General features: G+C 44.5%; 1 protein-coding gene across 1 annotated transcript in view; it reads left to right on the forward strand.

Moving 5' to 3' along the window:
- The first annotated feature begins 4709 nt into the window (after nt 1-4709).
- Nucleotides 4710-25684, forward strand: part of CRYL1 (crystallin lambda 1) — an 89044-nt gene continuing 68069 nt past the window's right edge. The window contains exons 1-3 of the mRNA XM_090029215.1: nt 4710-4852; nt 7568-7675; nt 23946-24072. Of these exons, the coding sequence (XP_089885341.1) occupies nt 4803-4852; nt 7568-7675; nt 23946-24072 (285 nt within the window). The 5' untranslated portion in view covers nt 4710-4802. The remainder of the gene's footprint in view (nt 4853-7567; nt 7676-23945; nt 24073-25684) is intronic.

Here is a 25684-nt window from a genome sequence, read left to right on the forward strand (position 1 = left end):
CTACTACACCTGGCAGCACAGTTTGGGGAGGAGATAAGCAGTCAACAATGGCAAAAGAACAGGTTAGTGACTGTTTAGAAAAGTTGGATGTGTACAAGTCCATGAGGCTGGATGCAATGCATCTGAGAGTGCTGAGAGGGTTGGCTGATGTGACTGCAGGGCCACTGGCCATCATCTTTGAAAACTCATGGTGATCAGGAGAGGTCTTGGATGACTGGAAAAGGGCAAACATAGTGCCCATATTTAAGAAAGGGAAAAAGGAGGATACAGGGGACTACAGACCAGTCAGCTTCACCTCAGTCCCTGGAAAAATCATGGAGCAGATCCTCAAGGAATCCATCTTGAAGTACTTGCAGGAGAAGAAGGTGATTAGGAAAAGTCAGCATGGATTCACCAAGGGCAAATCATGCCTGACCAACCTGATTGCCGTCTATGATGAGATGACTGGCTCTGTGGATGTGGGGAGACCAGTGGATGTGGTATACTTTGATTTTAGGAAGGCTTTTGATATGGTCTCCATTCATTCTCGCAGGCAAACTAAGGAAGTACCAGCTGGATGAATGGACTGTAAGGTGGATAGAAAACTGGCTGGAGCATCAAACTCAGAGGGTAGTAATCAATGGCTTGATGTCTAGTTGACAGCCAGTATCAAGTGGCACGTCCCAGGGATCAGTCCTGGGACCAGTTTTGTTCAATGTCTTCATCAGTGACCTGGAAGAGGCTATAGAGTGCACCCTCAGCAAGTTTTCAGATTACACCAAGCTGGAGGGAATAGTAAATACACTGGAGAATAGGGCTAGGATTCAGAGTGACTTAGATATATTGGAGGATTGGGCCAAAAGAAAACTCATGAGCATTGGTGACGTGTAAAGGGCGCCCGTGGGTGCACCCCCCCCCCCCCCCCCCCCCCCCAGAGATTGGCTGTGCACCCCCTGGAAGTGCCAGCTGCCAAACTGGTAGTGCTGGTGGAAGTGCACTTCCAGTTTCACCGCTGGCTGGGCAACTGGCCACAGGGAGGACCCTCCTGCTGTCGCTGATCTGGTGCCCCCCCAGACCCAGGAGGCACCAGTTGCCCATGCTCATCAGGTTCAACGAGGAGAAGTGCAAAGTCCTGCACATAGGACAGAACAATCCCATGCACCAGTACAGGCTTGGGGCTGGCTGGCTGGGCAGAAAAGAATCTAAGGGTTACAGTGGACAATTAGCTGACTATAAGCCAGCGGTGTGCCCTTGTTGCCAAGAAAGCTGATAGCGTAATAGGCTGCATAGGTAGGTGTGTTGCTAGTAGGTTCAGGAAAGTGATTATTTTCTTCTATTCAGGACTGGTAAGGCCACTTCTAGAGTACTGTGTTCAGTTTTGGGCCCTCCACTACAGAAAGGATGTGGATAACTTGGAGAGAGTCCAGCGGAGGGCAACAAAAATGGTGAGGGGGCTGGGGGACATGATTTATGAGGACAGGCTGAGAGAACTGGTCTTATTTAGAGAAGAGAAAACTGACAGGGATTTAGTAGCAGCCTCCAACTACCTGAAGGGGTGTTCAAAAGAGGATGGAGCTGGACTGTTCTCAGTGGTGGCAGCTAACAGAACAGGGAGCAATGGTCTCAAGTTGCAGCAAGGGAAGTTTAGGTTACATATTAGGAAGAATTTGCTCACTAGGAGAGTAGTAAAGCACTGAGAGGCTACCTAGAGAGGTGGTACAATCTCCATCCTTGGAGCTTTTGAAGAGCCAGTTGGACAAAGCTTTGGCTGGGATAATCTAGTTGGGGATGGTTCTGCTTTGAGCAGGTGGTTGGACTAGATGACCTTGTGAGGTCCCATGCAACCCTAATTTTCTATGATTCTATAATTAATCCCACATGCCTTATATTAATATTCAAAAGATAAATCTTAACATTATACCAATGGGGTACATTAGATATGGTGGAGCTACCTCTCAGACTTCATCTCCCAAGCCCAGTGGACATCTGAAACACAGAACATAGTTATGTTACATAATATTTTTAATTTGGGTTAAAAAATGATCAAAATGACACCAGAATGACTGTCCTTGCTGCTTAGACATTGTATAGCTTGTTATTTACTTTCTGTAATCATAAATTCACAATAACCAATGTTTAGAAACCATGCAGTTCTTAATGAATCTTTAGCAGGGTATGAAGTAATATCTGAAACAAACTTAGAAGATGTTTTTTGTTAGGACAATTAGAAATGGCCCAACAAACTTTCATATGACTGTATAAAGACACATTAATTTGGGTTTCAATTTTCAATATTTTTAATGAATATTAACTTGTGCAAAAAAGTTTAGAATGGCAGTGTCTTTTGAACTGTAATGCTAATACTGATAGCAAGTGGGTGTTTTAAAATATTAACCCTTTCTTTCTCTTTTTAGGAAATTGAACATAAGACTACAAGACAATGCAGACAAGTAGGAACTGCATAGGGTCAATGCACAATAATATAGAAACAGCAAGAACACTTCTAAGCCAGTCAAAGAGATTAAACAAAGATTGTCAAGCCTGATTTGCCACAAATGTTGCATTTTTTTAAAGATAAGCTTTTAGAAAACCTAGGGTCAACATCTTTCCATTCTTTTTAATATGTTTTAGTGGAAGCTATTTTTCTAAACCAGTAATGCCTTCCACTCAATGCAAATACATGGAATAAATTGTGAAAGTGGATTTTATTATGCAACTGCTGTCAAAGCATGTCCCTATTTAGGTTTAGGACAAATGGTTCAGTTAGAAAGATGGTTTGCCAGTCAGCAATGCTTCTTTCTGATCAAAGGACCTGCCAGTCTTATTTTTGGCAGAAGGCGGGCAGGTTGACACCTTACAACAGTGGTTTTCATCCTTTCTTGGACTCAAGGTGCCCCTTCACAACTGTGAATTGAGTAGCATCCCATTTCAAAAACTAATTTGTATGTTGCTGTGCTTAGCTCCTTGCAAAGTGGGGCTAGGGTTGCCAACCCTCCGTGATTTCCCTGGTGTCTCCAGGAATTGGATAAAATCTTCAGGAGACTGCTGAGAGTCACCTGGGAGATAAATGCTAGGACATTCATTAAAATAACTATGAAATGTTGAATCCAATGTATTCAATAGTCTAGTGGTTTTTTAAAATGTAACAGTAATGTACATCTGCCTTCCTGAGTACAGTACAGTAGATCAGTCATGTCATTATATCATGTGATGAAACTTCCTGGAATAGATCCAAACAGAGCTGGGAACCTGAAGTGGGGCATTGGGAGTCGGGGATCAGCCAAGCAGTGAAAACCTGAGCCTGTGCTTATCTCCTTACATCAAACTTATCTCCTCACCTCATGGCAACCTTTGGAGGATCTGAGGTCTCTGTAACAGAAACAACCTGAGTTATTATTTTTTGATTATCAAAAACTGAGTGAAAACTAAGAGCTGGTGTTTTCTGAGGGGGCCCTTGAGCCCAAGGAAGGATGCCTGGAGCCTGTAAAGCAGTGGCTCTTTTTAGTGGTGTTAGAAATATTATTAGAAATGCATAATGAATAGAGTGTTGTTAGAACTGCACAGTTTGCATCTCGTACCTGATAAGCACAAACACCACCAAGGACATTCCTCCCCCCACTTTTGGCCAATTTGCTAGTTTTTCTTATACTAAATCACTCTCTACCCCCACACTCCCCCTGACAATTCACATGCAGATTACAGAAGCTGGAATTCAACTGACTGTGTCCTTGAAAGGGGGCCGGATTTCAACTCTTGGTGACCTAGAGAGCTTTCTGAGCGTGCGTAATTAGCTGATGCATATATGCCTATCCGGCCCGCATACTTAAGTAGTTAATTATAACGCACATGCGACGGATGAAGTGACGTAATCACATGTATGTTTGTATGAACCGGAAATGAGCTGTAAAAGTTCCTGTTTCTGCACACGTGCCCAGGAGAGAGAGTATATAGTGCCTGCTGCGGGTTTCCTCGGGGGCGGAGCAATCTGAGACTTTCTGCCTCTGCTCTGACCCTATTTGCAAATACACCTTTTGTGCTGCTAATAGTGTGTGCCTGAGAATTATTATTTGCGAGTCTCCAAAAGAAACGAACTGCAATTTTTGCATCAGTGGTGTTTTCAGACATGACGGTAAGGAGACAGCCCGCTTTGTCTGGTGGACTTGAGGCTAAGAGGCCTAACACCCTCCATCCGATCTTTCGTGCCAATGTTTAATAGCCTAGGGGGGAGGCTGCCCCTCCTGTAGGGAAGACACTAAGCACGATTTAATCTCTGTTGCTTTGAGGAACAAGATCCTAAGCCTCAGGCCCAGCTTCTGGGAAGCCTCAGGCCCAGCTCAGGGTCCGACGGCAGGCATCACTCAGCCCTGGATGCCGGGGGAGCAGCCGCACACAGCAGCCCCACCACCGGGAGCCCTGGGCAGGGTCAGCCCCATCCCGCCTGCTGCTAACAGAGGCCCGCACGTGCGAGGGAAGGAGCTCGGTGGCTTTATGGTTGCCTGCTCCTTTGCTGCAGGAGGCGGCAGAACGGCGGGCAAGAGCGAGTGTACGTGCATTGCCCTTCCGCAAGCAGGGCGCACCCACAGTCCGACGCATCTCCGCCCGGGCTGCCGGGCTTGGTTGTCGCGCCCGCCCGCGCCTCTTTCCTTCACTCAGGCCAACGATGCCCTGAGCCCCGGCGTTCCATAGGCGCAGCTGATTCGAGGCAGCCAATAGGAACGCGTGTAGCGGGAGCCAATCAGCGCGGCTGTGACAGCTCCGCGGCGGGGCGTGGGGAGTGAGGGTCCTGGTGAGGCGGAGGCTGCGGGACGCTCCGGGCTCTTGCCATGGACCCCCCGCGGGATGGGCCGGCCGGCCGGGCTGTCATTGTTGGCAGGTAACCTCAGTGCTGTCTAGTGCGGAGGGTCCGGGGACAAGTGGCTCCCTGCTCTGCGCCGCTCGGCCGGCTGCGGGGCGCCCGGCTGTCACAGGCAGGGCGAAGCGCTGAGCGCGGGTGCTCCGGGTGGACCGGCCACGGGAGCTGCACGGCGGGTCCCTACCAGGCGGCGCCGCTGCCAACGCCGGGTGCAGGCACGAGCTATCCCACCGCAGCCCAAGTCACTGGGGGAAAACCCAGCTGCAAATCTCAAGCTTGAAATGACTCTGCAGCTGCCAGCCCTTCTGCTTGCTTGTAATCTGCCTGACTTGCTATGGGTCTTTGGATCCTCTTCCTTTGTGCAGCCCAGCATGGCTTTTACTTTTAGCAAGCTGCTGTATGGGAATGGGAGTGGGTCCTCGTTTTCTTGGGTGGTCGCTGGTTGCGAAACAGATCTGTGCTAAGAGGGAGTGAAAAGTCAGAGCAGTGATGTCCCCAAAACGCACAGGGGAACTTAGAAGTGTGATTGCCAGGAACAAGGTGTAAACGCATAGCATTTCTGGGTTGCATTTTGTTGTGTTTTTGAAGGTAAAGCTGAAACTTTTCATAAAGTATGAGGTATTTGTTGTTTGTTTTTTTTCTACAGTTATTTTCTGACCATCAGTGGCTTGGAGTAGGAGTGGTGAAGGCACAACTGTTACAGTCCTCTGCTGTGTGCCTCCTGAGAGACCATCAGAGGTCTTCAGGCATTTTTTTATGCTGTCATGACAGTGGCAAAGCTAGTAGTTACTGGTGGCACTCAGTTCCCCAGTATTTGCCATTTGGCAAGCTGAAGATTTTCCTGTGTGTATGCTACGCAAAGTGTACAGGCAGGCTTACAACAAAGTGGGAATGTTGTGAGGGTGTGTGGCACAGCCCAGATACCTGAAATGAAGGCTAAACTCTTGTGTCTCTGGAGCAGTATGTTGACATTTCACTAGACTTTCCTTGAAGGGTGCTATCCAGTGCATGAAATGGAGACAGTAAAAAAAAAAAAAAAAAAAGTACACAGTTAGCCTGACTGCCTACTATAAACTTGATTTTTTAAAAAGGAGGGGGAACCTATTTTCAGAACTCCGTACTATACTTATTTCTCCTTATATTGAAAGTATCGTAATGCAAAGGAGTTATGAACCAGAAACTTGCCATTTGAATTATTTTTTCTACTGTCTTCTGAAAGTAAACATTTTATATTGGCAGGGAAACCCATCTCAGTTCAAAAAGAGCATATTCAAATACCTTGCATTTCTTTAAGGTGGTATATAGCAAAAAGTGTGCATAGTCCCACCTATCCCCCCAAACTTCCCGCCCCCAGAACTATTCAGACTTTCTGGGAGAGTCTTTATGACAAAGTGTCACTTTCTTAACTGCATCTGGTTTAAGAAACACTTAAAATAGGGGCCATTAATTAGAAAGGGCACCATGGCTACAAAAGTACAAAGCTTGGCCATGCTTCTGATCTATTATCTGCATGTGTTTGGTAATCTACCTGTGGTGAGACCCGTGTTTATTTCTGCCTTCTCTTAACAGTATCACATCTAGTTCTTCAGAGCAAGGGGAGGAGGGAAGAGCTTACTCTGCAACATGAATCATGAAATTGCACTCTATTTTTGTTCCAATTATTTCCACTGGTTCCTTGAAAAAACTTCCTGTTCTAGTTTTTAACTCAAGGTTGGAGCAATATCTCTTTCCTGTTTTGTATTTTTTCCCTTCCCTTCCTCTTCTCTTTGGCCTATTGCCTGTTCTCACTTTTATTCCCAGTGTTTTCTTTCTCTGTTGATCATGTAGTCTCCTAGACTGAAACATACAAAGCTACGGCATTTATGAACCTTTAAAGAAAAAAGGTGAATAGTTAATCGTTTGACAAGGAGATGAAACAGGTGGGATAATTTAAAAGCACATAACTGGAGGTGGGGCTCCTTGGATTTTATCATGGACATCCTATGTAATCTTGGTCAAGTTGCTTAACCTTACTACTTTAAACTTCAGGTTTTCCGTTTGCCAAGGAGATTAATATGTGTTGTGAAATGTATTTCATTAGTGTCTCTGCATTACTCTGAGGTCCTGGGAGAGAAGGTACTATAGAAATATGACCTGTTTTTATTGTGGTTTTCTCCTATCTTCTGCACTGTTGTGTCATAGCTTGCAACATGCAGCTTGCCAAAAAACTGTTGATGAATAAATCCTGCACAGTCTCTGGCATAGGAGATGCTTGAGGACTGTGTGTTAATAAACTGCTTTAACTAGTGCCTGATGATGGACCCAGACTGTAATTAAATCCTAACTTTGCTCTTCCCCATGCAGTACCACACACTACTTAGGAGGTGCATCTCAGAACTGAGGCCTATGTTTTTAATGACTTCTCACATTCTTTAGCGCCTACCTTAAATATTTTAAATTGCCAACAGTTTTTCCACTCTCCCTTCACGCCACAGCCACAGCCACAGCCACAGCCCAAAATTAAAAAACAACAAATCTTGCTTTATTATCTGTGCAGAAACAGTTAACCATTTACAAAGATGTGTTCATTCCTGATTGTTTATCTTATGGCCGCTTATGGTGGCATATCAACATTTTTCCTTTGCTTTAACCTACCCTTTTTCCAAATAAGTGTTGTCTTTTCCCACTTAAATCATTTGATGGTCCAGAAATGAACTTTGCCATTATACAAATAAACTTATTTTATTTCCTTTTTAGCGGACTTATAGGCCGCAGCTGGGCGATGGTGTTTGCTTCAGGAGGCTTCAAAGTGATACTGTACGATATTGTGCAACAGCAGATAACGAGTGCCCTGGAAAACATTAGGTAGGTCACCTGACTTCTTTGACTTGTGATAAACTGGCATCACAACAGATCTTACATTCACTTTCTCAATCTGTGAGAATATTTTTAAAGAAATGGCTGAAGTGAACCTCACTTTTTAGGCTTCTAGGTTTGGGATTTTCTGAAGTGTAAAGTCACTAGCTGCTTTTGAAAAAAATGTCTTTTCATCCTTAAAAAAGGTTTAGAAACTTAAGTTCAGTCTCCTATTGAAAACTTCAGTCACTGTCCAGCTATACATGTAGCAAATTCATAATTAAAAAAAAAGAAATACAATGGAGAACTTGGTACAAAGGTAAGGTGACAACATCAACATTGAGGCTTTTGAATAGAAAGGCAGCAAAGTGTAAATACCCAATTTTCAATATGGACAGATGTTAACCAGGCAGTTTCTCAGCAGTTACTTGCAAGGATCAGTGTTCCGTCTATTTATTAAAAGTCTAGAAGTGCTAACTAGTGAGACAGGAATTCTTACTAATGATGTAATTTACTGGCTGGTTACAATGAGAATTTTAAAAGCTCAAGAAAGACGTTTTAAAGAGGCTAGTCATAATTTAGTCTCTATACCAGTGGAGGCATAATTAAAACTTTACACACACACACGTTGTCACATTGGAGCTATGCAGACCTTAATTCTGTATGCTTTGCTTATTACAGGTCACATCTACAAAAGATGCTACTGCACGTTTATTTAGTACTTGCTTATACAAGAACTAAATAAATGTACAGTAACTGGAGTTACTGAGCAATAGCACCAGCAAATATTTTTTAAGTGATGCTACTGCGCAGTAGCCTAATAATATTGTGCAGTAGTGTATTAGTATTGTTAGTGCTGTGATATGCTATTGCGCAGTATTAGGCTACCGTGCAGTCAACGTCTTGTGTAGTTGCACTGACAGACCATGAGCCAGATGTTCCACCTCAAGATAACAAGTGGTTCCTTCCATGGTGAAGTGTAGGCTGAGCTGACAGCTGGCCTATGTGGGGAAAAGTAAGTAGTCCCCAAAAAGGGTTGTAGTGGAATACCTCTGAGGTAGCCCAGTATGAACAGGGTCCACAACAGAGAAAATGTGCTCGGTGACTCCTCTGAGGCCAGAGCTGTTGCAGATTCTTCTACTCTGTGCTTTTTAGGACATGCCTGTCTATCACAGAAACCAAACTGGCTAGTACTGTGCCTGGGTTCGTAGTGGCATATAGTGTGGGTAGCGATCAGAGGTTTGCTTCTCCTAGGGGACATATTGCCTCCCTTTGCTGTCGAGTGCATATTGAATGGACAAAAAGCCCACTCTTAGGGAGGTTTGTGATGTAGCTTCACACTTGCTGGTGAGACCATATATTGTGCAATCATTAGAGGTGCACCAGTACATCGGTCCAATTTTGGCTCAGCACTGATATAAAGAAAATTGACTGTATTGGAAATCGGCCTGATGTGGCTGATAATTTGGCTGATAAATACCTGTGCATGCACGCAGCTGCGGTGCAGGATGTAGGCAGCAAGGAGCACAGCCCAGCAGCTTGGTGTGCTAGTAAGTCTGTTATGGTGGAAGAGGAGGGGGGAGGGAAGAGGTGTCGGTGGGGGGCAGGTCAAAGTCCCTTCGATGAAGGTGTGGAGCTGGGGCAGGTGCTGCCTGGTTGGGGTGGGGCGGGGTGCAGGATGGAGCCTCAGCTTGTCTGGAGGGCGTGGGAAGGAGGGTGGCTCCCGCTGCTTTGTGCACCCCGGGAGGGCACGGGGGGTGGCGTGTGACCCTGGATTTGCATGGGACATGGGTGGGGTGGGCTGCCACTGGAGGCAGCTGCCGCTAGGGCGGGACTCTTCCCAGCGTGTGGGGATTGGGCTGGAGCTGCTCTTGGGGCAGATGGTAGTGGTGCTGGGACGGGAGACTATTGCGTGGGCTATGCCAAATTTTGCCCCCCATAGCCCTGCTTTCCAGTGCCAGTGCTGCCTGCCCAGCCCCTGCCAGGAAGAGCCTGGCGCAACCCTGGCATCAGCCCGCACCTGCAGCCCAACCCACCCTGCACAGTTCTGGGGTTACACGCCCCCTGTGACCTCCTGGGGTGCACGCAGTAGCGGCGGCTACTCCTCCCCTCCCCGCACCCCCTGGGCAAGTTGCGGCTCCGTCCAGCACCCCACCCTGCCCTGCCCCATCTGGGCAAGTGCCTGCCCCAGCCCCACTCCTCCCTCACTGCAGGGCCCTTGATCTGCACCCCCCTCTCCTTCCCTCCCCCTTCTCTTTTCACCACAACTGACTTACCAGCTGGACACAGCGCTTCAAGCTGCAGGGCTGTGTATTGGAAATTGAATCAGTATCGGCCAATATGCCTCCTTAAAAATTGGCGATCGTATCAGCCTGCTAAATCTCTATCAGTGCACCATAACTATTTCATGGCTTCTTGCAGCACTGTTTGATGCTATGGATGAGGCTGAAGCTATTTCTTCATCCATTCCCTGTCTCTCTTTGTCATCTCTGTGGCCATATCCACCTCAGATTTCTCCTGCTTCCCCATTGGCCATTTGGAGCAATGAGGAGGGAACCTGGCATTTCTGATCCTTTTTATTTGATTTTATTTTCTTTGTTTGTGCTCCCATGTGATTCAGCGTCTCTTAGTTAGAACTCCTCCTTCTACAGAATTGTTAGGCTGAGTGAATGGCATGTTTATAAAACCAAGCAACATCCATTTTAGAACCCCAGCTCATGGCATTAGGTTCACAAGTTTGGGACATGTAGTATCTGTCATTTACTTGCAGGACCATCAGAAAAAGCAGGAGTGATGTGCTGACTACACTGACTTCCTTGACTTTAATGGAGTCAGGACTTCACGCAAGGACTTCAGGGTCAGAAATGAGAAGCTTATAGGATGAATGACAGAGAAGACGAGTTAGGGGGATGTGTGCATGTGTTTGGGGTTTTTTAAGTCCCCTTTCCTGTAAGGCTTGGTCTTCAAGGCACTCTGACGTGAAAGGCAACACCTTTCAAAAAGCTATTTTGTAACTAACCTGTACATATATAATTAGAACTTATGAAACTACCTGATGTAGTGTATTTTTAATCAAAGCAAATAGCTTAATGAGTTCAAGGTAAGCACTATGTAGTTAGGATGGAGAACAAGTAATACAGGTATGTCAGCTGGCAGGTTTCCTGATTAAAATGTGCATTATTAGCATAAGAGCTCTTACTGTGTTGAGTTTATAAAAGACTCCCTGCTGTAAATCATGCTGAGTTACTGATGTGGCTTATCTTGTATAGCAAGGTCATCAAACCCACCTTTGGACCTGGAAGGGATCTGAACCATGGGGCTTCTTGCTGGCTGGATCCAACCTGGGGCATGAAGGTTGTTGCAGTGGCCACAGCAGCAGTGTGGGGTCCCACAGTATCAGCCATGCAGGGTCCAGCTGTGGCCAGAATGCAGGGTCCCATGGGGGCGGTGGAGGGTCTGGTTATGGGGGCCTTGTAGGGTCCAGCAGCAGATGGAGCACAGAGTCTGGTAGGGACAAAGTGGAAGATCCAGTAGGAGTGGGGGCAGCAGGAGCTCAGTGTCTGGTGGGGGTAGAGGCATGCAGTGCAGGATCTGATGACAGTGACGGCCAGTGCAGTGTCCGGCAGGGGTGGAAGTGGCAAAACCTAGAGTCCAGCATAGCAAGCTTGGCTTACTGCTGATAGCTATACCCAGTGGTGCCAAAGAGTCCAACTTGTGGTGTCCTCTAGTAGCCTATGGGCTGGATAGAGAGGCTCCATGGCCCAAATCTAACCTGCAAGCTATGTGGTTGACAGCCCTGCTGTACCTCTGTAGAGCAGAGGCATTTCTGAGCTTAGTTAAACTCAGGACACCTCTCCACAACTTCTGAATTTGGTGGTACCCATAACGAGAACCACTGTTGTACTGCCTCAGCTTATCTCAGTGTTTCTCAACAGTGGTGACGCTGCTGTCACTGCCTCAGCTTGGGTGCCCCATGTGCCTTGTGCACAGCCTGACCAGGAAAGGCTATAGCATGCATATACTCCTCATAGGTTACCTCATAAGCTGAAAGCTGGCAGAAACACCTGCTCTTGCCTCAGCCCTTCTTGGTCCAGTTTGGGATATACCATGCAGGGTTGGACTGGGAAGGGCAGAGACAAAACAGTCAGAAACACCTGCTTTTAGGCTGATCAGATAACCCTAATGGAGGCAGAAGCATGTGTGTACCACAGCCGTTCCTCATCTGACTACATTGTGTATGTGGGGAACTTTTACTTGGGTGTGGCAGTGATTCCCATGCCACACTATCTTTGAAAGGTTCTCGTAGCGCCTATCACCCTTGCTGAGAATCACTAATCTGTCTGTTTTTGGATGCAGATGTAGAGATTTGATCCTCTCGCTGCATGATAGTTCCCCCAAGGAAGAAAGGAAAGGAGCAGCTGTTATATGTGTTTCCTGCAAAACAAAGATGCCTACTTCTGCTTTATGAAACTAGTGCTATTAGATCTCCTTATCTCCCTTTAGGATAGTTTAGAAAAAAAACCCATTGGGACGACACCAGGATTTAACATTTTACATGGACTTGTTCCACTATAGCCATTAAATCAAACATCTGTTCATCAAACATCTGTTCATCCACGTGCCATTAAATTAATTCATGTAACTGCTTAAAACAGTTGGAAGAAATTTGAATGTGTTAGAAGAATAGAGTTCCCAGATCATCCCTTTTACCATGGGACAGTGGTTTTTAAGGAATGGCTTCAGCTGTAAAATTATTTTTGAAAGGGGGAGGAATTATTAACCACTTAATATTTAGTACGATTAGAGGGGAAACTGAGAGAACTAGGTTGCAAACACTTAAGGGATTTCACAAATCTTCCATAACTGAGTTTAGTTCCATGTCTGTATGTGTAAAATAGACATTTCCATCTCGGTTGTCTGTGACGTGAGAGGAGATTGAAGGGAAAGTAGGATATCAATAAAGTTGACACAGTAACAGTATTAGTAACTGAAATTTAAAAATACTGGTGTACCTCGTGGGAAGTGTTTTGAATAACAGATTACTTGTATGCCAAGAAATAATTGGTAGAATCATGGAACCTGAGGCTACAGTAAGAAGTGTTGAAACTTGGTGGTGTTAGTGGAGAGAACACACGCAACAGACCCCAGAAACAGGGATAAGTTTACTAAGGCATAACTATGCATGACAGATTTCCTACCCATCTAACTGTTGACAAGCACAGGGAAGTTAAAGCCCTGACACAGCAAGTGAGAAGTGGAGGGACACTTTTTAAAAACAACACGCACCCAGCTAGAACTAATACTAGGAGCTGTCTTATTGAGGACTTGCTATGATAGGGCAACCAAGAACTGCTCTGTTGATGGGGAATTAATGAACAATTCTAAAGCATAGTGCTTACTAAAGTCTCCTGAACTCTGTATTAAGTTGAACTTTTTGCCATTCATTAAATTCCTTTCCTGCAAGTAATAGCCTTTTTGGTTGAAGAGTACAGTATGCTAAAGTTTAAAGTTAGGGGAGTTAGAAGAACAAATAAGTACCTTTTCCTGATTTAATCCTACAACTTGCTTGTGCTGACATGCGTTTCCCCAGCTCACCCTTAGGTCACTGATTCATGTGTTCTTTACAACAAATTTTGTTTTACATTAATGTAGTGGAAAAAATTAATTGTGTAGGGAAATAGGTACACTGTTTTAGGAAGCTGTCTGAAATAAAAATATAGGCATAATGATCTGTGTTCTTGCAGATGGGAATTCTCCTAATGTGGCTAACTTGCAAAATTGTACTCTGACTGCTTCTTAGTGATATATAGGCAAGATGGAGTAATAGATATACAATCCCTGTTTGTCCAATTCATTGATATTAGTGTCCAGACAAATTTGATATTTTATCATCACTCAAGATACTACTGAGGTTTTGTTGTACTGATTTTATGCTTTTGATTTTTTTTGAAAATCATTGACAAAATAAAAAATGTTTCCTTGCATTTGTTCCTTTCCCCCACTCCTTCCTCCATTCTCCAAATCCAAATAAGTAGAGAGCTTTCTGAGATCCCATAGCAAACATGATTTGCTCTCCAGAGCTATTCCTTTGACTTCTTCCAGTCCTCTAAATCCTTGAAGGGACATGACACTGAGAAACTTGTTCACCATGTAACTCTGACTCCTGATGCTGTTAAACACTGCTTTAGCTGCTGCTGCTGTTCTTGCTGTATGCTAACCAACAAGCATCTCCTGGGAAATTCCTTAGGGTGGAGTCCTCTGCAGGTGCTCAGGTAACAGGTAGTGTGAGAATTGAGATATTCATGTTGGCATTGCCATGATTTATGCTGAGAAATTTTAAACAGTAGTCATTCTTCATATGTTTGGGGTTGTCTTATGGGAAGTGAGTGCTGCTTCAAATCTGTACTATTTGGGGACTTATCTTGAGGAAAAGGAAAGATAGTATTAGTAGAAAAATCCCCCTCCCCCATAACTAAAATTTTAGAAGATACAAAATTGCAAACTATTAAAACCAGTAACTGAACGCTATTCTTACCTAATTGGGTTAGTTATTTTGTGCCCCAGAACATAATTCATTTGACAGACTAGTAAAGTAAATATTAATCATTAGCAACAGAATTTCTGCGGTAATACAACATTTTCTTTAAAAACATAATTGGTTTCTTGGGTCGGACTGCAGCTCCATCTATCCCAGTGTCCTGTCTGACAGAGACAACTAGTTAATGCTTTAGAGCAAGGGTGTCAAAGATACAGCCCACAGGCTGGATCTAGCCCATGGAGCCCTGTCATCTAGACCTCAATGTGCTTCTGGGTCTGTTGACCCATGCCATACACAAGACTTGTGCTGGACCAGCCCCATGTATGGCCCAGGATGCACAGTGCCTGCTGCAATTAGACCAGGATGCACACCATACATGATACCTGCTTCAGTCAGTTCAGGCCCCATGCTGGAAACGATGCCTCCAGGTACCATATGCAGTGCAAATCCTGGAGCAGGCACCATGTGCGCAGAATTTGTCATGGTGGCAAGGTAGGGAGGCGGGAAGGTGTGGAGAGAAGATGTGGGGAGAAGTGAGCACGACAGAAGGGAGGGACAGGCTACAACTAGATCTGGACAGGTTACTGGTGTGGTTGGATAAGAACAGGATTCAATACTGACAAGTACAAGGTACTGCACCTAGAGAGAGAGAACCAGCAGCAAACCTATGGGCTGGAGAACTCCCTTCTTGTCAGCACAGAGGCAGAAAGGGATCTTGGAGTCACTGTTGATTCCAAGATGAACGTGGGCCGCCAATATGAGGATGCAGTCAGTAAAGGTAACCGCACCTTGTCATGCATCCACAGATGCATCACAAGCAGGTCCAAGGAGGTGATCCTCCCCCTCTATGTGACATTGGTCAGGCCACAGTTGGAGTACTGCATCCAGTTCTGGGTGCCGCACTTCAGGAGGGATGTGGACAGCATCGAGATGGTCCAAAGGAAGGCCACTAGCATGATCAGGGGGCAGCAGGGCAGGCTCTATGAGGAGAGGTTACGGGACCTGAATCTGTTCAGCCTCCACAAGAGAAGGCTGAGAAGGTATCTGGTGGCTGTCTATAAACTTACCAGGCGGGACCAGTGGGGAATGGGAGAGACGCTGTTTCCCTGAGTACTACCAGGAGTAACTAGGAATAACGGCCACAAGTTGACTGAGAGTAAGTTCAGGATAGACATCAGGAAGCACTACTTCACTGTCAGGGCGGCTACGATCTGGAACGAACTTCCAAGGGAAGCTCGCTCCTACCCTGGGGGTCTTCAGAAGGAGGCTACATAATCACCCAGCCAGGGTCATTTGACCCCAGCATTTTTTCCTGCCATGGCAGGGGGTCAGACTTGATGACCTGCTCAGGTCCCTTCCTACCCTACCAACTGTGAAGGGGTCCATGGATCCTATTTGGCCAGTGGACCACTCCCATAGACACTCCTGCTTTAGAGGAAGAGGATAAGAAACAGGGCATGAGTAAAGTGATATCCTGTTGTATCCTCTCAATTCTGTTGCAATGTCAGAATATTTTCACCTTTTGGAGAGCAGCTGAAAATACTAAAAGCTTGTGGGAAAGCACAGAGAGTGATATCAAATTTCTTAATCCCTTATAATGGATATACATTTTGTTTAAACAGAGCTATTTTGATCCTTATCTTCAGATTATTTCAGGAGTCTCTTGGGTTTGTCACGGAACAAATGTGCAAGCATAAAATTAGCATTTTGCTGTAATGCTTCTGAAAAGTTGCTGAGCTCTGTCATAGTTTGCTTGTCTCCAGGTAGAGAAAAAAGAACAGTAGGACAGCATTAAAGAGATGCTCAATATTGGATCAGCACTGATATAAAGAAAATTGATCATATCAGAAATTGGCCTGATGTGGCCAATAATTTGGCTGATAAATGCCTGTGAGTGCACTCAGCTGCAGCACAGCACCTAGGCAGAAAAGCTTGGAGAGTGGTATGCAGCTGGTAAGTCTAGCTCCATCCTCTTTGGAGCCACCCTTCAGGTAGTTGAAGGCTGCTATTAAATCCCCCCTCAGGCTTCTCTACTCCAGACTAAATGAGTCCAGTTCCCTCAGCCTCTCCTCTAAAATCATGTGTCCTAGCCCTCTAACCATTCTTGTTGCCCTCTACTGGACTCTTTACCAAGTTGTCCACATCCTTTCTGTAGTTGGGGCGGGGGAGGGAGGGAGGGAGAGGGGTGCAAAACTGGACTTCAGATGTAGCTTCACTAGTGTTAAATACAGGGGAGTAATTAGGGATCTACCTTATTTGCGATTTTGCATTTTTCGCAGAAACCATGGAAAGAAAACAGTTTCTGTAAACCCTGTGAAAATGGTTATCCCCACAATTTGGGGACGGAATTGCCAGGAAAAAAAACTTAGTAAAAATAAAATGTGACTTTTGGAAGTGGCTGCAGCTGCTTCTGGGTGCGCCACAGCACTCCACTCCCTGGCCAGCGCTTGCAGGAAGTATGGCTGGTCAGAGGGTGCACTGCTGCTCTCAAGGGGTGCATGTGCACCCCCAGGCACCCCTTACACATTGCCACTGATAAGCATGTTGGTCAGTCATGAGTTGCCCTTGGTGAATCCATGCTGACTGTCCCTAATCACCTCTTCCAAGTGCTTAGAAATGGATTCCTTGAGGACCTGCTCCATGATTTTTCCAGGGACTGAAGTGAAGCGGGCTAGTCTGTATTGGATTCTCCTCCTTCCCTTTCTTAAAGGTGGGTACTGTATTTTCCCTTACCCATCATCTCGGACCTCTCCTGATTGCCATGAGTTTTCAAAGATAATGGCCAGTGGCTCTGTAATCACATCAGCCAACTCCCTCAGCACCTACGGATGCACTGCATCTGGCCCCATGGACGTGTACACATCCAGCTTTTCTAAATAGTTCCTAACTTGTTCTTTTGCCACTGTTGGCTGCCCACCTTCTCCCCAAACTGTGTTCCAGGTGCACTAATTTGGTAGCTGACCTTGCCAGTGAAGACTGAGTTATAAACAGGCATTGAGTACTTTGGCCTTTTCCTCATCATTTGGCACTAAGTTGCCTCCCATGTTCAGTCAGAGACCCATGCTTTCCCTGATCTTCCTCTTGTTGATGACATACTTCTTACCCTTCATGTCCCTTGCTAGCTGCAACTTCAATTGCGCTTTGGCCTTCCTGACTTTTATCTCTGTACACCCAAGTAATACTTTTATACTCCTCTCTAGTAGTTTGTCCAAGTTTCTACTTTTTGTAAGCTTCCTTTTGTGAAATATCTGTTACTTTTCCATCTTCTTTGTATTAAATATGAGTTAAATCCTGGATTGACCCTGGTTGTTGTTCATGCAACACCTTTCACAATAGAGCTTTGATCTTTGTCAGGGCCTCTAGACAATAGTGGTAGACAGATAAAAATTGTTTCAGATGTTGCATTGATTCAGACGTTACTTTAGTGAATTCTCTCTTTCTGTGTTAATAAATTCTAGTAACAATTTTTTTCTTTAACTAGATCTACTCTTTTGAAATATAGATTAGGCCAGTGAGTGTTTCAGCTTCCAAAAAGCAAGTGCCTTCTTGAGCAAATTTACAGATGACAAAACTGGAAAGGATTGCAAACACACCGAAGGATAGGAGTGCAATTCAGAAGGATCTTGAGATCTTGAAAAGGTGGGTGGGAGCTAACAGAATGAAGGTCAATGCTGACAAATGCAAGGAGCTGTACCTTGAAGAACACTAATTTAAAAAAAAGACAAAATGTGTGGCACATTGCTGGTTGGCAGGACTGTAAAGAATGATCTAATAGTTTTGGTGGGTCACAGATTCAGTATCAGTTTGCAGTGTGAAGTAGCTGCACAAAAATAATAAAAGATTTAGAAGGGAAGCCAAATGATGTGAGGTTGAAGGAAATAGTCATGTTTAGTTTGTGGAAAAGCACTTAAGAGGGAGCATGACAGTGGCTTCCAAATACTTGAAGGGCTTCCATAAAGAAGAGGGAGAACACTGTTTCTCTTTTGCTGCAAAGAGTAGGATGCAGACAGTGGCTTGAAGTTGCAGCAAAGTAGATTTAGATCAGATGTTAGGAAAATCTTCTTCACTATTAGAACACCAAGGCAATGTAATAGTTTTTCTCCTCCTCCCCGCCGCCTCCCCCAGAAGACAGTGTGTCTGTTTCATGCCGGACTCTGCTGTTTCAGCAGAAAGCAGAACATACCTCCCTTCACAATCCGCGCATTTGTGTTGGCGGAAAACACGGGCTGACAACTGGCTGGCCCAGGCTGCCCATCAGGGCTGCCCTATGCACTGCTGCCATCTGTTAGTCATACTAAGGGAGCCTGCAGAGTATCTAATGTTATAAAAGCCTGAGTCTGTCTGTCTGTAATGCTTTATTTGCACTCTGATTGGCTGACAGAAACAGCCAATCGGAGTGCTCCAAGTGTGGCGGAGTGCCATCATGATTCCGAAGTGGTGCTGAGGACTGGACAGAGGGTGGAGGAGCTGAGGCCAGCACTGCTGGCCTGAACTCTCCCACCCCGCTCCCTGCAAGAGGCAGAACAGTATCAGCATGGGGCATTAGGTGGTGGCACTCCATCCCAGTCCCCCCACCCCCAGGTCATTCTTGACAGGCAGTTGGCTAGTGCTAGAATAGGTACACAGCCCTGTCACCCCCTCTGCCACAGTATTAGCACTGCAAGCTCTCCAGTCTTCAGGGCCTCAGCATTTGAATATCTGTACATGGGGCTTTGAGTAAGTTTTTCTACCAGGAGAACAAACCTGTGAGAAGTCTCTTGGATTATCTGAATGTTTGTGCACAACTTTAGATAAGCTTCTGAGTATCACAGTATCTTCCTCACCCACAATAATTTTTGCCTTTAAGTATTTATCTCCAATGAGAGTAGGGATGTGAATGGTTAAATGTTTACATCTTGATAACCAATAATATCTTACCAGTTATTATTTAGCATGGGGTGGGGAGCAGTTCAGTAGGGAAGAGGTGGGGAAAGGGAAACAGTGCAATGTCTCTGAAGGAGGCAGGGCAGGCAAGAAGGAAGAGGGGAAGGAGCAAGAAGTGGGAGGGAGGACTATTACCTAGTATTGTGGGGAGCCGCAAGGGGCCTGGTCCTTCTTGTGGCAGCACAGGCCTGGCCCCTTCCGCACTGTCCACTCTGAGGTGTGCATGCACCTGCCACCAGCAATGAGCTGAGCTGGGACTCCATGGACCCCAGTGCAGCTACTTGCAGCCTCCCTGCTGCCTACCACAAGCAGCCTGGGTTCTGTGGTTGGCAGCGGGGGCCTACCTGGAGTCCAGGCTGCTTGCAGAGGGCAGTGGGGAGGCTTCAAGCGGCTGCACTGGTTTGTGGAGCCCTGGCCTAGCTCATTGCCAGTGGCAGGTGCATGTGTACCTTGGGATGAATGGCAGGGAAGCTGCAAGGGGCCCGATTCTTCTTGTGGCAGTACAGCCCTGGCTCCTTCCCCATCATCTGCCTGAGGCACAGGTATGCCAGCTGCCAGCAATGAGTCAGGCCAGGGGTCTGTTGACCCTGCAGCCCCTGCTCCTGGGCAGCCAGACACCAGTGGCAGTAGTGGACAAGGGGTTTTCCCAGCTTGCTGCTGCCACCAGCGTGTGGCTGCCCGAGGCTGGGGTTGGCTGCAGGCACAGCAGCAAACCTCACCTCATCCCTATAAAGCTGTGGGCTACTTCAGCAGGTGAGGTGCTTTCCCAGCCCACTGCTGCCACCCAGAGAACAAGGGAGTACAGGTAGGGGCTGATCCCAGCTGGATACATGTTACTGGTTAACTGTTTAACTGATAACATTAGGGGAGTTTAAAAGGGTACTTACTTAATTGCTATTTACAATCCTAGATAAGAGGCAGAGCTGTTTAGCCTGTCTGCTGCTGTGAGGCTGCTGATTCAGGAGATAACACACATGCAGTGCACAGCATACTTTGACATAGTGCTGACTGGGATAGTGAATAGGAAGTATAGTTGTATACTGAGACTTTCCGGGCTGCTTTGTCTCATGGTATCCTACCTGACAGGTTGAGAATAAACCAGAAGCTGGAAGTTGTGGCTGAGCTAGGAGTCTTGGTTTTTGGGAGACAGGACTTAAAACAGTCTATCCTACAAGATGTGGGGGTGCCAGAAGGTTGAATGTACTGGCTTGCATTAGAATTGGATCTCTCAAGCTCCTGGTTTCCTTTTTGAATGCCTCTCCAGCTGCTTTCCGAGCTTTGGGGATCCTTGGTGTGACAGACCACCAGGCACCTGGCAGTGGAGCCTGGGCACCTGAAGCTTTTAAGCTCTCTGCTCTCTATCATCCTGCCAGACAGCTTCTGAAGAGACAGTAGCTTGGAAGTCTGGGCTCCCCAGCAGCCAGGTTGAACTGTTGAGGAGCCGGGCAGACGAGCTGGCAGAGAACCAGGCAGGTTTGAAAATATACCTGGGTTCTGTTAAGACTCTGAAATCAAACTGTCCCTGTGAAACACTTTGATTATGACAAAATGGCATTCTCTGAAAAACATTCCATCAGAGCATTTTTGGCCATTTTAAGTTTCAGAAATTGGAAAGGGCTGAATTCAGTGCCTGTTTGGCCTGCAGAGTATACATGTGAAAACTTATACAGGAGAAAAGTTTTAGTCCTTATATAAAATTAGGATCTTGAATATGCTGACTTGCTCCCCAAAACTCCCTTAAGTCAAACTGACTTAAAAAATGTTGTGCCCCTTTCAAGTTTCTGGCTTTGTTCCTACACAAAAAAAATGAATTATAGGATTCTATTTGTAATACTGCCACCTGAGACCCAATAGGAATGTCATGTGTCTGTCTATTTATCCAGACTTGCACAGCACTTCTTAGAGTAGAAGCTAAAAATTGCTGTAATTGATCCATTTTTATCTCTCATTCTGGGCACTGTAGGGTATTGTATAATAAGGCTTTCCCAGAGATAGTCACAAAAATTACTTGAATCTATTTTAAAGAAAAGGCTAAAATCTATTTTAAAGAAAAGGCTAAAATCAATAGAAAAAAGCTATTAAAAATGACAGGCCAGAGTACAGGTAAACATCTGGCACATTCCAGGTCAGAAGTAGCTTCATGCTTTTCTACCCCTAAGACATTAGTTTGGTTCATTTTCTTCATTGGTTCAGCCATCAGTTAATATACCTTTTAAAGTGAGGAAATAAGATCGATAACAAATCTGTTATTGCAGGGGTGGTAAACCTACCACATGAATGCCAGAAGTGGCATAGGCAGCCTGTATGTGGCAGGTAGCAGATTGGGAAGGGGATAGACAGCACAGTGGTAACTAGGACAGGGAACATAAAGCAGAGCATCCAATCAGGTAGGGAGCACAAGGCAGGAAGCAGAAAGGAGAGCAGCAGCTTGGTCAGGGAACAGATACAGAATCATAGAAAATGAGGGTTGGAAGGGACCTCAAGAGATTCCACCACCTCTCTAGGTAACCTGTTCTAGTGTTTCACCACCCTCCTAGTGGGAGAGTTTTTTCCTAATATCCAGCTTAAATTTCCCTTGCTGCAACTTGAGACCATTGCTTCTTGTTCTGTCATCTGCTACCACTGCAAACAGAACATTAGTACTCCAGCAGCCCAGGGAACTCACTAGGATATACAGTAAAAGCTTTGTTATCCGGCATCCATGGGGAATGGGGGATGCTGGATAACAAAATATGCTGGTTAACTGAAAGGCCTGAACAGGCATCTTTGCCAGTTCGGGCCGCCGCCTCTTCCCCCACGTCCGGGGCGTCACCACCACTCCCGCCGCATTGCTGTCCTTCCTGCCACATCGCCGCCTCTCCCATGGGCCCTGAGGGACAAGGAGGTGGGCCCTATGCAGGCTGCCATGCCCCAGGCTGTGGGGACTTGGTGAAACTGGAAGCACTTCTGGTTTCACTTTTACCTTTTATTCAGGCTAATAGAGTATGCCAGCTTGTAAGGTGCTGGATAATGCAGCTTTTACTTTACTACATATGTCTAAGGGTTGCAATATCCATTCTGTTTCCAAGAGGAATATGTAGCAGTTGTTTAAAAAAAAGGACAAGAAGCGACCCTAGGTACCTACAGTCTGTTTCTGGCTCTGCCACAGACCTGCTGTGCCTCCAGACAATTCATTCTACCCACTGTCTCGTTTACTTAGATAAGGTCTTCAGGGTAGTAACTCTCTTGCTGTGTGTTTTTTATGGTGCTTAAGGAAAGGCACGAGGGACCCAATCTTCTGCTGGAGCCTTATGCAGTAGAAATAATAAGAGGAAAAGGACAGAACATTGAGGCTGGATGGGCACAACAAGTGAAAGGAGGTCTGAGGTACAGGTGGAGTTGAACCTGGCTTGTATAAACATTTTTGCATCACATTAAAAGGAAATTAATACATAGGATTGCATGGCCTGATTTAAGTATAATGATTCCTTGCCCAAATAATGTAACTGGATATACACATGGCTAGTTAGAATATTTGTGTATGCAAGATCACATGTACAAATTAAAGCACAAGCCTTGCACTGGCAGTTGGTAGTCTACTTTTTCTGCTCTCTGAACAGCTGGAGGGTGCATTTTTTCTGCCTTCTGTACTTTATAAAACTTATTAACGTATTTCTCCATAGAATACTTTCCCTATCAAACTAAGCTTTTCTACCATAGAATGCTTTCTTTGTTGAACTAGTCTTGTTTCCCAAACTGTACTTTTAATACAGAAATTGCTATTATTTAGGGATTGATAATACTGGCAAGTGGCACAAGCTGTGCTCTAAGAAACTTAAGTAAATTTCATACACAATTTACAAATAGAGTAATAGTTTAAGGCCAGAAGGAATTGCTTTAGATTTTTTGGTCTGACTTTCTTTGGGATATAAGCTGTGATTAAACAAGTTAATATATTATATTATTTGAAAGGAAATGTATGGCTTTTTAAATAGGAATTGTACTCCTAATCAGTCAGTTGTCTTTTGATTTTTCAGTCTTGATTTGTAAGATTCTCTTTCACTTTATACGCTGTCTGTCACATCCCAAGATTACTGGTATCAACAGATAATTACCATCAGTGCTTAAAAACGTGCATCTTATTTACAATTTGAAAATGTCTTGCCTCAAGTTCCAGACTTTGAATCCTATAATTCCTTTTGTTTCTTAATCTTACATTAGTGAGCTCTTTTAAAACTTTTTCTCCCTGTGAAGGTAATTACTATAGAACAGAAATTGTTTCCTGTTTTTTTGAAAAAGTGTCCCACGCGGACACTTTATATGCAGCAATATTGCATTCCTGCAGAGAAACTTGACCATGAAAAAGTCAGAAAAGTCTGTTTTAAGGTGGACTATGTGATACTCTTTCTACCAGTAGTACCACCATAATAAGGGTCTGATCCTCTTTTCAGTAGAACAAAAAGCAAAGCAATAGTTACTTTCAGTGGTACAGAATCAGGATTAGATTCTTGATGGAGCCAGAATGAAAGTACATTTGTTCTAAAGCCATATTTGAGGAGGACAGAAAAGGAATAATAAAAGCTGTGTGTGTTTCTCTACCACTTTTATCCTGTTGGTTTCCCCTCTATTCTCCCTGTCTTGCCTTTCCTTTAACTGAGAGATTTCAAACTTTTGGCAACACTTTTTAAAGCTTATTAAATGTACCTAAGGTAGCATTGCAAAGTAGCCAAAACACAGTAAGGTTATTAAATGTTTTTTAAATTTGAAGGACTTAACTGTGGTTCTGAAGTAGTAAAAAGAGCTGGTTGTATAACTATATGTGTGTTCTGTTTCTGTTAGCAAGCAAATGAGAGAGCTGGAAAAGTCAGGAATGCTGAAAGGAACGCTGAGCGCAGAGAAGCAGTTCTCTCTCATCCATGGCTGTTCAGACTTAAAAGAAGCACTAGAGGGTGCCACTTTCATTCAGGTAAGTTTAATGCTTGACTGTTCCTAGTAAAAAGAGAATTTAGAATCCTGTTCTTTTTATTTGAACACATTGAGGTGAAAAATCCACCACTTCCCTTAGTAGTTTGTCCCAATGGTCTCTCATCCTTATGGCTTTAAAATAAGTGCTTTTTCTAATGTGAATGTCAGGCTTTCACTTCTAGGCATGCGTTCTTGTTGTGCATTTCTCTACTTGATTAAAGAGCTCATTAATGTTCATTTTATCTCACTGTGAAGTTACTTGCATATTGATCAAGTCATTTCAGTCTTTTTGATTAAATTAAATAGCTCAAGCCTTTTAAGTATCCAACAACAGGGCATTTTCTCCAGCTCTTGAATAATTTTTTATGATTTGTTTTGCTTCATTTTCAATCTGTTAGCATTTAAAAAATGTGGACGCTAGCATTGTATGTGCTATTCTAGTCTTTTCAGTGCCCCATACTGAGGTAAAAATCCCCTCCCTCTTCCAATATGCTATTCCCCTGTTTCTCTGTTGAAAGATCATGTTAGCCATAGAATTGCATTGTCCTGTAGGGTTGTTCCATCCTCTTTGTGGCACTGCCTAGCTAAACTGATGTCACTCATGAAGAAAATTGCAAAACTGGGTAATGTGGGGTTAGTTAAGTAATGTATTTTTATCCTTTTTGGGCTCTGTGACTGAAGTTGAACAGGCATTAGTGAGGAAGTTACTTGCTCTGAACAACAAATGATAGGTCTTGAGTACAGTAATCTGATATATCAGGAACTGGAGCACTGCAGCGTATCTTTTTTTAAACTGTAGTAAAGTACAAAATGTCTCTGTCAGGATGCTGGCTCTCACTGTACTGAGTTAGTGTTTATCTGTACAGTATCATATGCTAGATATTTTCCTGCTATTTAAGAGCTAGTGATTTTTAGCAAGCATCAAATGTCACATTTGTGTTGTTATTACATTTTGGGATTTTTGAGTAGTTGTTTTTGTTTCTTTGGTTCTGAGAAGAATTACTGTAGCTAAGTTAGGAATTAAGTTGTCATATAAAAAAATTAGTAAGTTATACCTGAACTGTCAGTGTCATGACACCGATCTAGCAAAGCATTCATTGTTCATAACATGCAAATAGTATACAAATAATAATAAGGTAAATGGCCATGAGCTAAGACCCCCAACAATGCCTCCTTCTGAACATCATTTTCATCAGTTTTTACAAACCCTTACAATGTGGATTTTGTAGTGTCTGATGAAGGAGGCTATCACTTATGAAGGCTTATGCCTCTCTGAACTTGTTAGTCTCTAAGGTATCACTCTGCCTTTACTTCTGCCTGACTTTAGAGTAACATGGCCTACTACTTTTCTCTGTGTGGCTCAGTTTGTAAGCCACAGAATGCTGTATTTATTATTCATGATCATTAAGCACTTATAAAATAGTTAAAGGGTGTAATGGTTGCATTTTTCAGTCATCTTGGTAATTTTTATAAGCTAGTTATTTAGAGTGCCTTTTCAGAGTAGCTCATGAAGAAACTCCATTCCTGCTGCAGGGTTTGCCTTAGTTCTTCTGGTTACAGAAGTTGGACTCTTGGGCTGTGTCCGTATGAGCAGGGGCTTGCATTTGCAGCAG

This window comes from Crocodylus siamensis, chromosome 1 (assembly GCF_052110815.1).
Source record: "Crocodylus siamensis isolate JL-2025a chromosome 1, ASM5211081v1, whole genome shotgun sequence".
NCBI classification, from domain to species: domain Eukaryota; kingdom Metazoa; phylum Chordata; order Crocodylia; family Crocodylidae; genus Crocodylus; species Crocodylus siamensis.